This window comes from Rhyacophila brunnea, unplaced genomic scaffold (assembly GCF_057557595.1).
Source record: "Rhyacophila brunnea isolate RB1 unplaced genomic scaffold, BYU_Rbru_1.0 scaffold_3, whole genome shotgun sequence".
Taxonomy (NCBI): Eukaryota; Metazoa; Arthropoda; class Insecta; order Trichoptera; family Rhyacophilidae; genus Rhyacophila; species Rhyacophila brunnea.
The window spans coordinates 13,412,581-13,425,266 of NW_028232965.1; the positions used below are offsets into that span (position 1 = coordinate 13,412,581).

The window sequence follows — 12,686 nt, forward strand, 5'->3', positions numbered from 1 at the left end:
TGTATTTCCAAGATTTAACGTATACAATATTAGCAATAAATGTCTTAAATAGTATAAATTATACTAGATTTATTTTTGACCGATTTTATCAATGTTATTTGTAAATATAAAAATTTTATATTAACAATGGAAAAAAATCCCAATCCCGGGACCAGTCCCGGGATCCCGGGATTGTCAAATTGTAATCCCGAAATCCCGGGATCAGAATTTTGGCTCGGGATTGGATTCCCTACTCAACACCCTTCGATACCCAGGGATATTTCACTAAAATAGTTTTTGCGCATTAAAATGGATAAAGAATTGAAATTTCACATTCACAAGAAAGATGGTGATATCAATTCAATATCGAAATAATATTTGAGATTGGTGGATGGAGGTTTATATTATAAATGTGAAAAATATAGTGTGGTGTTACACACGTTTGTTTTCAATACACAACATGAAAATTCATACAATATTATTTACTTCATTAAACCTATGTATTTCCAAGATTCTACGTACACAATATTAACAATAAATGTTTTAAATAGTATAAACTATACTCGACATTTTTTACTGATTTAATCAATATTGATTGTATGAACATGTAAGACGAACTATCGAAAAAAATGTCAATCTCGGGATCGTCAGATTGTAATTCCGAAATCCCGGGATCAAAATTTTAACTCGGGATTGAATTCCCTAGTGATGAAAATCAAATATGGCGTGTGTTTTCCCGGGTCGGCAAAGATCAAGCAGGTACGGTACTGTTTTCAAAATGAAGTAAATCTAAATGAAACCGAGTTCAATTAATAGACTAATGGCATATAATATAGGTATCTAATTTTGGTAGTTTCTTCAATAAAAATATGTAGTAACCTAATCGATATAAATAAAAAAGATTGTAAGTTATACTTACACATAATATTTTTTATATAAAACGATGATTTTTAAAATAAATATATATAACATTAAAACAATATTTTTTATTAAAAATCTGTACGTTACAAAAAAACTTTATACAGTAAATTTTATTTATAAACATGACCACAAAATAATAAGATGTGATCTTATTTTCATGAATTCACATTTTGTAATGTTTTTTTTGTAAGTTTATCTTCGACCTAGAATAAAAAAATATTTTTCATTTTAATGTTTTTAGAGAGGTACCTACGTATTTATTTATAATAATAAAAAAAGAAAAATAAAATAATTATCGAAAAAATCGCTCAAATACAAACTTATTTTTTCACTGGGTGCCTCTGGTAGAGTATTCATCTTAAAAGAATATTTAAAAAAAAAACTTCATTCAGTCATGCAGCGCATGGTCATGTTAGTGTATCTAATTCATGCTCTCCACATCCTGTAGCACCCCCCCCCCAACCTATTGTTAATGTTAAAGATAGTGTGACGCTATACAGCAGCGTTTTTCAAATGGTTTTCAGCTTTGAGGTATTCAGCGTATATTTAGCATTTTTTTTTCTATTTTTGAATAGATCCACTTGTGTTAACATAAAATATAATAATCAAAAGTTGCTTCGCGAAACCACACATTTTTTAACGTTAATTATATTTTTAACGTTGATATTAGAGCAAATTTTTGATATGTGCTTATCTCACTTATTTAGTCGACCCATAATACGAGGGTCCTCTGTACCGGGGTCCCCAGGCTAGAGCCCTGTCAGTCCCCTGGTCGAAATACAGCCCAATTAGGAAAATGTGAGATTGGATTTTTGCTAAATAATTAATGAGAAGTCCTTTTCCGGTTTCATTTTAGACAATTTAGGCTCCGCAAAAAGAAAGTATTTCTTCAACGTCGTTGTCAATAAAATATTAATATACATTGATGTGAATGAATTAATAAAAGGAAATTGAATAATATAAATAAAAAAAACATAATGTGGTTGTGTTTCTTTATTTAAGTATATAAGTAAGTTATTCTGTTTTTTTTTTAATATAAGAAATCCATGTTTTTTCTTCAAATTGATCACCAACTCAGAAAATAATCGGATCCGAACCTGAAATAAATTTAAAAAAAAAAAAAAACTATTGTTAACGGTGTTTGACAGGAAAGACAGTATTCATAATGGTATGCAAAATGATTGATGTGGTTCAGGTATTTACTGTGATACGTTCATTGTGATTAACACTTAATACGATCAACATAATATAATAGTAAAAGTATAAATAAAGGTGAATACTGAACATGGCTAAAATAGTGAATTAAAGTGAGCCAATTAATAATCTTAGCTAGGATGAGATCACTTTGGCATATATGTCAAATATGTTCAATGAATATGACAAATATTTTTTTGATAGTATATATCCATATTAACCAATACCCACTACTAGTAATAATTTCAATAAAAAGTGCGCTCAACACAAAACTTCAATAAACTAAGTTTAACTTTGGCAAATGACTTACTTTACCTCTCATGGCTGAATAAGTATTTATAATCAAATTATAGGTCTGAAAGTACCCAAAATATAACACAAAACAGTAAAACAACACTGAATACGTCAGTCATTTGTAATCTGACGTCAAATATTGTGACGTGTTCTTTTTAATGTATTAAATGTGTATTCTTTTAACTAATTTATCCGCAAAGAAGAGCAAACTATGTGAAAGTTCCCACCACCACCCGTCATATATGCACAGCCGTGGATGTGCACGGCGACTTTCCATCACGCTTTAAACGTGTCTGAAAGAAGTGATTTTAAGTGGTAATTCCGTCCCGAGACGGAGCCGCACGGGACTGATGCTGCAACCATTGCACCGTAGTGCTTAAAGAAGAAAGTTAAGTAAGATTTTTTTTTGTTTTTGGACTGGCTCTGCTGTCCGCTGACGTTAAGCGCTTTGTGTACCCGCATGTATTTTCCGTCGATACACTTATGAATTTTTAAGGCTATACTTCAGTTGAGGCATGGTCTAAGAAGATCGTGGCTAGGCGATGCGCGGATTGTGCAAATGACGCGTGTCGAACGAAATATAATTTGCAATAAAAATCTAACATGTGTCCATTTAATGTTATGTTTATTGTTATACCTATTACTAATAATAATAGTATATTCGTTGACATGTTTTCTTTTTAAGTACATACGTAAAGTTTTTTAGTCATCTTTACACGATTTAAGAATATTTTCATCCGATGCCATGACAAAACAAATCGATGTGCGGACACCTCGACTGTCGGTCTCCAATTGGCGACTAGTGAGAAATTTCGTTGCACCTACTGTTGAAAATTGTTTGCCGTTTCACTGAAGTACGCTCTTAAGTGTTACAATAATCTGAATATATCTACTACAATACAATAATCTATTAACAAATGAGAACTACTTTCCTTAGTGAAAATCTACCATTTGACTGTTGTCGATCATTTGTGAAAACTTTCCATTTCCGAAGTGAATTTTATCTCCTTCAATGTTGTCGGCACTTAGTGAAAACAGACTATTTTATAGTGCGAATATATTTCCCTTTTAAAATACCCTATATTACTTACTGCATTTTGCTCTTGGTATGCAGACAGAGTTTTCTCTGACATAGCCTTGTGTACAGAAACATCCGACTCGGCAAACAGTGGTGCAAATCGGGAATGGATTGTTGCAAGATCCGTCACATGATCCACAGGTTGCGTACTCCTCATTTACCCCGCATACTTTACCTGCACAGAAATGTGATTTACTCTAAATAGTATGTCAATATAATTAAATATAAGGATAATCGTTATATTTAGTATTATCAAATGAAGACCTCAGTCGTATCTATATACAAATATATATTATACTTCTTTCATAACGATAGATGCAATGCGTGCCATTTCTAATGGATTTTTACACTAAAACAATTCTACATTTCTTAATACCAATGTAAATTAAGTAAGTTAAGATTAGAGTAACGTTTTTAGCAAAAACCGCAATTAAATACATACATAACACACATTTCAAATAATTAGTATTTTTTTCAGTTTAAAAAATTAATTGCAGTTAAAATGTACGTATTTTAGATTTTTTTTTTTTGGTACTTAAATCGTATTTTATGAATAAGGGTGATCATTAAATGCACTTCTTTTACAAATATTATATTGATAGCGTTTATTCGTTATATTTGTTTTAACGCATTTAAAAAAAGTCGTTTTTTTATAATGAAAATAATAACTTGATTTTTTTTAAATTTACATCAGATTCGAGAACTTATAATATGTCAATCGTAAATTTCCATTTCAGATTTATATTTACAAGTTTTTTTACATGTTAATGACATACATAGTTTTATTATCATGCCATTATACGAGTATATTAGGATTTTCGATTTTCAAAATTGTTGTATTCTTTGCGTGTACACTGTACATAAACACTTGCTATAGAAAATATACGATTGACAATTTATTAAATATTAAAATTCAACTTTGTATACCATTAAACATATTGCGTACCACAGTTTGGAAAACACAAAAAGAAGCACGAAGTAAATTAATACACACATAAATATATAAATGTATGCCTATAATATTTTATAAATGAAAATGATAGGAAGAAACAACGTACAGACATACATTTTTTATAAAACATGACAGAAAACTAGAATGTATAACAAATAATGCACAAGATACAATTAGTACCCAATTACACGATGACAAAAATAAATAGGCAGGTACATAAAAATTTTATGTATGTAAATTTTACCACACTCCTCTGTTAGTACGCATTCCCCAATAGTATTCAAGACGTATTCGCTTTTGCAAGCACATCCAGCGACACATTGTCTGGTGCAAATGATAGGTGTATCCAAATTCGCGCATGTTTTTGGACACGCCGTCCCGCAAGGGTTGAATTCAACGTTTAGACCAATACAATCTTCGAAGGCTAAAATGTCAACTTTAATGGTATTATTTGACTCGACATGATGTATAACAATTATTAATATTATTTAGGCGACCGGCGAACCGGTATAGGAATGACCAATTTATAGGTGTGCCTATGCGTTCTGGCATCTTCGACTCGCAGCCCGAGACGCATGCGATTTGTTGATAGCAGCACTAGATGTTTTTTTTTTTCAACCTAAAAAGTCACATTCGACCAATCTGCGGAGCTCCATTCGGCAACGTGTGTTTTGTGAATAACGATGACGCCACATCGATGTATTCGACACGTTGCAGATGAGACTAGTTTTGATATGCGAGCCGGCTTATACCCCACGCAGCCATACCATACTGACTGACTTCTACATCATTTAAGTCATGTTCGCTGAGTCATGTTTGCGGACAACCTTATTGACTGATAACAATATTATCATAAATGATAATTTGTTCTATTACATAGGTCGTTAGCCTATTCGTCATCAAAAGTGCAATACAATATTTAAAAAACGCCATTCGCGCGTACATACCGATAAGGTCTCGTAAAATTCTGCTATATTCCTTTTAAATAATATCTGATAATAATCTACAAAGATTAAGCGTTTATTTGGTACAATTCGCACCATGAGTATCTACTTTAGTATATTAACTCCAAAATTATAGTTTTGAGATATCAGCGTTTGAAGGTACAAATCAATTTCGTACTATAATATTGCGGTAAGTTTAAGAACTTCATATCAGCTTAAGGCTATACTTCAGCTGAGGCATGGTCTAAAAAGATCGTGACGAGGCCATGCGCGGATTGTGCAAATGACGCGAGCCGAACGAAATATAATTTGTCATAAAAATTCAACATGCGTTCTTTTAATGTTATGTTTATTATTATATTCGTAATAATAAGAGTATATTCATTGACATGTTTTCTTTTTCAAGTACATGCGGATAGTTTTTTAGTCATCTTTACACGATTTAAGAATATATTCCTCCGACGCCATCACAAAACAAATTGACGTGCTCACACCTCGACAGTCAGTCTCCGATTGTCGACGACTGCGAAATTTCTTTCCACATACTGTTGAAAATTATTTGCCGTTTCACTTATGTACGCTCTTAATACTTTAGTATATCAAATATCAAAATATTACATGAATGCACCAAAAAAAATCATCACATTGATTCATTACCATAGTATATCTAAATAATGTAGTAAAGCAGTCAACTTCTTAACATATTTAAAAAAAATACTTTAGTGAAGTAACTCAATTACAACGCATTTCACATTTTGTTTGAGTTACTACGTTAAAGCGAAAAATTCTAAATAAAAAAAATGATAATCTTTGACTTAATACACTAAAGTACTCATGGTGCAAATTATTATTATTTATAAAATGAGTTGGCCCACCACTTGGTATTTATTCACCACATATAAAAAATGGAATGTGTCGTATTTTTTTTTTTTTAATATTTATGGTTAAGAGGTACCAAGTGATAAAGTCATTTTATAAATTAATATTTTGTAAACATGGAATAGAGATAGTGAAAAATTAATCTTGCCATTTTTACTAGATAACGTATTATGATAGTTTTGGTTGTTGTCTCGTGGTAAAGGTAAATACTGGTTTTATAATATTATGATACGTCTTGTATCAAGCGAGGAGTTAGTTACTCGTAGATACTTCACTATGCCAACATCTTCTTTAGGACACTTATATTTATGTTATATATACCAGTGGTGAAGAGTGGAGGTAGGCTGTTAAGATCTAAGATACTAAACGTTGTCAGTCATACGTAGGTATATGTTTTCATTGAAATAAGACTACACTTCATAGATGGTGTTGGTTAGTTTTTAAAATTCAATTATTAAACCATACGAAAAGCAACCCATAATAGACAAAAGCCAAAAAATACTTGTCCATCTATAATAGATCTAAAATTATGCAAATACACAATACATAACTTTATAGTTTTTTCTATTAGGCATAGTTTGGTTAGGTAGGGCTTAATGAATTTAAAAAAATGAACCAACAATATTTGTAATATGTATTCTTAATCCAACGAAAACAAATAAGTATGTATGAAAAAATGTGCACATTTTTGTCGTATCGCCCAAAATATACCAAATCTATTACGGTTTGGGTTAGACAGGGTTTAACTGATTTCGAAAAACTAACCAATACCGTCTGTAAATAATTGTAGTCTTAGTTCAATAAAAACAAATACGTAAACGTAACGTCCACTAATTATGGCGGATCTTAACAGCCTACCTGCACCCTTCGCTACTAATGTACTTATATTTTCGTATGTAGGTAAGTAGTATCACCAATGAAGATATTAGAGTGCTCCCCAATTAAAATGTTAGTTTTACCAAGTTAAAATATGTAGTGCAATTCTATAATATTATTGTATTTGAAATTGCCGGCAGAAACGTATAATATACTACAAAAGGATACCGGATGACGTGCTTTTTCTCTCTATCAAAGCGACACGACATGACTTTCGAGAGACGCGAAGCTCGTCACTTCAATTAAAAATAATTACAAGATAAAAAGAACTTTTTATATACAACGTTTTAAAATTTTCTATTGAATCATATAAACTTGACTTGACTAGCTTAAACGATCAAAAAAATTTGTACTTGATAGAAATAATACTGAAATGTCATTTTGACATTCATATTGATTTTCATAGTAACGCACGTATAAATTAATAATTTAGTTGCTAGGACCCCCGACCCCTAGCAATCAATAATAGTGGATTGGATTACGGATTTATTCCGAAATAACTTTTCATACAAAATAGAATCAACTGAAAATGAATTCAATTCTACTTAAAGATGGCTAAAAGTATTAAAAAAATGCATTGGCATCGTGTTCTGATATATTCTAAAAGTTTCAAATATCTAGCTTGTCGGGAAGTTAGTTAAAAATCAATTGCAAGATTTGTACCGGATAAACAACCACCAGAGAAATAAGAATACGACCTTATAAAAACGTTGTAAAACATGAACAAGAGGCATGCAGTTAACTTTTTCAATCTATAATAAACCAGTATTCTCAAAATAATTGCCAACCACCTTGACAATGAGGCATATGGTCCACCTTAAGTACTTAACTAAACAGATACAAAAATACTGTTTAAGTTTATCATTGTGTATGGCACCTATGCATAATAAGTTCGATATATTGGATTCAATTATAACATACCAAAATTGCTTGCACCAACGCATTTATTTTCAGCATCCCTTACGAATCCATGTATGCAAACGCAACTTTGAGTTTCTACTGAATATTCTTCATTAGGGTTTCTGCATTCAAATGGTGCTAAAATGAAATATACTTATTTAGATTTTTTTTAAATGGCTGTAAAGGAAAAAGTATTCAACATTACAATGAAATATAATTATCAATTAAATATTTCAAAAAATTCTCAGACATAATATGGTGCTTATATGTATTAATATTCTCATGTTTACTCATTCTTACAATACGATGACATGGAAACAACATAAGTGAAAATATTGTTTATTCCATGTAAATATAATATAAACACTGTCTGACATATATTCGTTGTCTTAATAAAAGATAACAAAAGTACACAATAATATCATACTTATAATAATTATTATTAATACAGTCATTATTATGATTAAAACGTTTTGTTACTTTCTCTTATCATTTTTTTTCTCTGTAGCTATGTAGCTATAGAATATTATTATTATTATGTATGTGTATATATTTCATGTTTCAGCTATAAAGTGCTATGGAAAAAATATAGAATATCAAGAATGTATTCCCCCAAAACATGTGCCAATAGACACCTTAAATTAAATAGTTCTAAAAAATGTGCACCGGGGTATTTTAAATTCCAGTGAAATGTGTACTCTTCTAGAGAATTGTCGTAAGTAAGATTTATTGCATTTGTGAAATATAAGATATCATCACCCTATTTATGTATAAAAATAGTTCTGTTATATTGTAGAATCGTTTGGTAAATAAATGAGTTGCCTAGAGTCATAACATGGTCATAACTCACATATTCCAAAAATCGAGTTTTGAGATAATCTCAAAAAACCACCAGAGCACTGTCTTATAATTATTAGAAGGAAAGTATTGAACTTCCTAGAATATAATATATATATACTTATATGTTCTATGACTGAATTAAATGATAAATAATAAGCACGAGATAAAATTATTAATTATTTTTCAAAATATTCTATCTTCATATGGCGTGATTGAACAAATAGAAATTATTATTTTTTAATTATCGCATTATTAATTATTATTTGAATGAACCGCCCAAGCGACAGTCCTCGACACTAAATATATAAGCTTTGCCTTATAAGCCTATAGATTCGTATGAATAAAAGCAGACTGCCCCGATGCCCTTGGAACGCAGTTCATACGATAAGCTCGTCAAATTATTAAAAATTATTATTAAATTATTAAAAATAATCGATATTAATTCAATACTCGCTAGAGGCGCTGTTTTGTCACTTATTATTTATTTATTCTGACGATAGATGGCTCTCATTTTTTTAAAAATATTAATTATTATTCTGAAGATATATTCAATTGGTTCCCGCACATTTTTTTATTTAAGTATTTAAATTTAAATAATTTCTATCTATTTTTCTTAGCAGGTATGCTTCAAATAATCGCCTACTATGGCGCTTTCACCACTGGTATCCATACAACCTCAAGTAAAAGGAGTTTCAAGAATTTCTTCTGAACCCTCTCGACCATAAGGCCATACTTCAACTGATGCGGTGCCCAAACAATAGACCCACTCTCAAGCTACTAATACTGAGATTTGTAAATAGGCCGAATACTAACAAGCATGCGAGTGCAAGTAAATATAAGTCCATCCTATTTAATAATCGTTAATACGTACCTACTCCCACCACAACGCTCGCGCTCGCAACATGCCGCAAAGTGTAAAACACCCAACTAGTGTTTAGTGACAAATAAGAATACGAGTTAGTAATTTTTTATTTGGATGGTACCACTAATGCACATTTACTTATCAACTCGTGTAAATAATCTTCAATTGAATGATAACAAAGCATTTATAAAAACATACACACCATTTAAAATTAATAGCATTCAAAACAATTCAGGAAATAAAATTATTTACAAAGATACCTATATAATATATTATACAGACTTTCAAGTTTTATACATTCATTGTTTGTGATAATATCCTAATGAATGTATTTTTTGCATTAGTCGAACTTATCCGAGAAAAAAGACAAAACCGATCTGACCGTTATTAATTTGTGTAGATCATAATATTTTATGAAATCACTAAATAGCGTTAAAAAATAAAAAAAGATAGTAAATAATTAATTTATTATTCAATAATATTCTTACGGCACTCTTTCGGGGAAATACAGTTGAAATTTTCATCCCTTACAAATCCTGGCTGACATTGGCAACCGGCAACGCAGAAAGGCCTGGGTTCACAGGGAAATTGTGGCAGGCCATCTTTCCCAGGGCATCGTTGTGGGCAGCTAGTCGTACAATTTGTATACACTTCGTTTAGTCCTTTACACTGCTTACCTGATAATTAAATATTTTTTGATTAAAGTATATTGGTACCTATCATATTAATAGTAGCTGAACTCTGATAGTTGTAAAACTTGTAATAGTTGTCAAAAAGTGCAATAACCATGAATCTCCATAATCATAACCATAATGGGTTGTGTATTTCCGGAGAAAATCTCAATCTCGAAATTTTGAGATTTGATAAAATTTTGAATTCTTGAGATTCGGGATTTCCAGAAAAGAATTCTCGAGAAATCTCGAGAATTCTCGAGATATCGGGTAATTTAAAAAACCTGTAAAAATCCTAAAATCAGTGTAAAAACAGACAGATTCCAAAAAAATATGATTTTTTATTTACCTAGAGAAACATAATAGAAGTAGGAAAACAAAAATAATTGAAAACATTACTTATTAAAATAGAATTTCAAAAAATACAGACTGTCAATCGCTGCGTAATGTAAATCGCTATAATCGCGTACGCTTTTGAGACACTAAATTCCCTGATGTTGCAAAAATTTCGCTCATTTTGAGTCGACGTTGGCTTAATTGTTTTAAATGGCCCGATTAGTCTTTGAACGTTTTGTGTTTTCTGTCCAAATTTTTCATATAGAAAATAGTTTTTTCAATTAATATTTGATAATAAAGAAATATCGAATCCCAAGAAAAGATTCTCGAGATCCGGAATTTCCCGAATTGTTAAAAATTTCAATTCTAGAGATTCGGGATGGAAAATCTCAAAAGTTTCTCGAGAATTCCCGTCGGGAAATTCCCGAAACACAACTCTAATCATAATATATACATTTTCATTAATACTGTTAAAGACTATATTAGTTTATACATTTTGCAAATATTTTTTTTAGATTTCAATTACTAATTATTTTCAATATAAAATAATTATAGTATTCTAGGTCGCAAATCCAGAATCCTGCTGGATTTATTAATTGCGGGATTACAGGATTACTTCAAATGTGTTTTTTTACAATAAACTTGTCTGTCAACTAAGAAAGTATAATTTGAGGATATAGGTTGGGTTATACGTCAGAGAAGATAAATAAAATAAGGTTAGAAATCTGATTCTGAAGAAAAAAATTTCATATGGCGGCTCATAATTTCTCTCTCTATGTACAATTTCATTTATTTTTTATCAATAATCATTAATACTTTGGTGGCCGATCGATGTAATTAACGTGCATTTTAAAGGGGGCAATTAAAATCTCATTATCTCTTCAGCAGCGAAAGCGTTAATAGTGTCCACAATATTATTTATATTTCGTATTTTGAGACGTGTGTAAATAAAAAGATAATATGATTATTCAATATAGTTTTTATGTGAATACTATTCACAAACAATAATCCTAGGTAAAATACACAATCTACAAACAAAAACAGTTACCATTGTAAAACTGAAAACCACGAAGTTAAGAATAATTGGTTATACTATATTTTCTCAGAAGTGTTTTAGGTAATAATCGGTAAGATTTTTTTGCTGAAAAGAGCGATATGTTTGGTTTTTACTTTTTACTTACTTTCGTCTATATAACTCCCACTTGCAAAGCAAAATATTACAATTAAAAACACACAGTTCCTCATTATGAATAATGAATAAAAAATACCCACTGACACTTAAAAGGCTACAATAGGTAGATAATTAACTGCGCTTCTTATATATATATATCGTTTCAGTTTCATAATATTATAAAATATATTCAACAAGCAATATTTATTTTAATTTCTTACACAATTTTCATAGAAAATTTTTACACAACATAATTATTCCAACAATAATTATATTAACAATTTACTTATGTATACAAATTATATTGTCGCTTTATTTTGTTTACATAGTCAAAAGGCGAAGCCATTAATCGTTTGGACAAATAATTCATGTCCTAGATAGGATAAGATAAAAAAATGTAGCTATGTAAATAGGTATTAATAATATCCTATTACACATGGATAATTTGGAAAAGTCTCAGTACCGGAAAAATTAAAAATGAACCGAGTGGGATTCGAATATATATAGATTCTTGGATTCCACTACTTTGAGGAAAACTGGGCGTCGATTAGCTGTCAAACGAGTGCATATCAGGTGAGTATCTGAAACCATGGTTTCCCAAAGTAGGCGTTGAAAGGACATGGGGGAAGGGCAATGCTATCCCCAAGGGCAGTAGAGGTGGCATTGACAAGCAAGCAGACAATGAGACATATTATATATCTTCATACATAATATATTCTATAGCTAATAACCAAGCTCATTCTTCTCAAAAGTTATTATATATAATCAGTGGCGGCTCGTAGGTAAGAT

The 12,686-nt window shown here is 30.6% G+C and overlaps 1 protein-coding gene across 2 annotated transcripts in view; it reads right to left on the bottom strand.

Annotated features, from left to right (window-relative positions):
* Positions 1–1,877: 1,877 nt before the first annotated feature.
* The window catches only part of LOC147067903 (zonadhesin-like), a 32,935-nt gene continuing 22,126 nt past the window's right edge, over positions 1,878–12,686 (bottom strand). For both annotated transcript variants that reach the window (XM_085953112.1, XM_085953111.1), the window contains 4 exons: positions 10,208–10,396; positions 8,039–8,155; positions 3,480–3,641; positions 1,878–1,997 (listed from right to left, as the gene is read on the bottom strand). In XM_085953112.1, the coding sequence (XP_085809238.1) occupies positions 1,975–1,997; positions 3,480–3,641; positions 8,039–8,155; positions 10,208–10,396 (491 nt within the window). In that variant the 3' untranslated portion in view covers positions 1,878–1,974. The remainder of the gene's footprint in view (positions 1,998–3,479; positions 3,642–8,038; positions 8,156–10,207; positions 10,397–12,686) is intronic.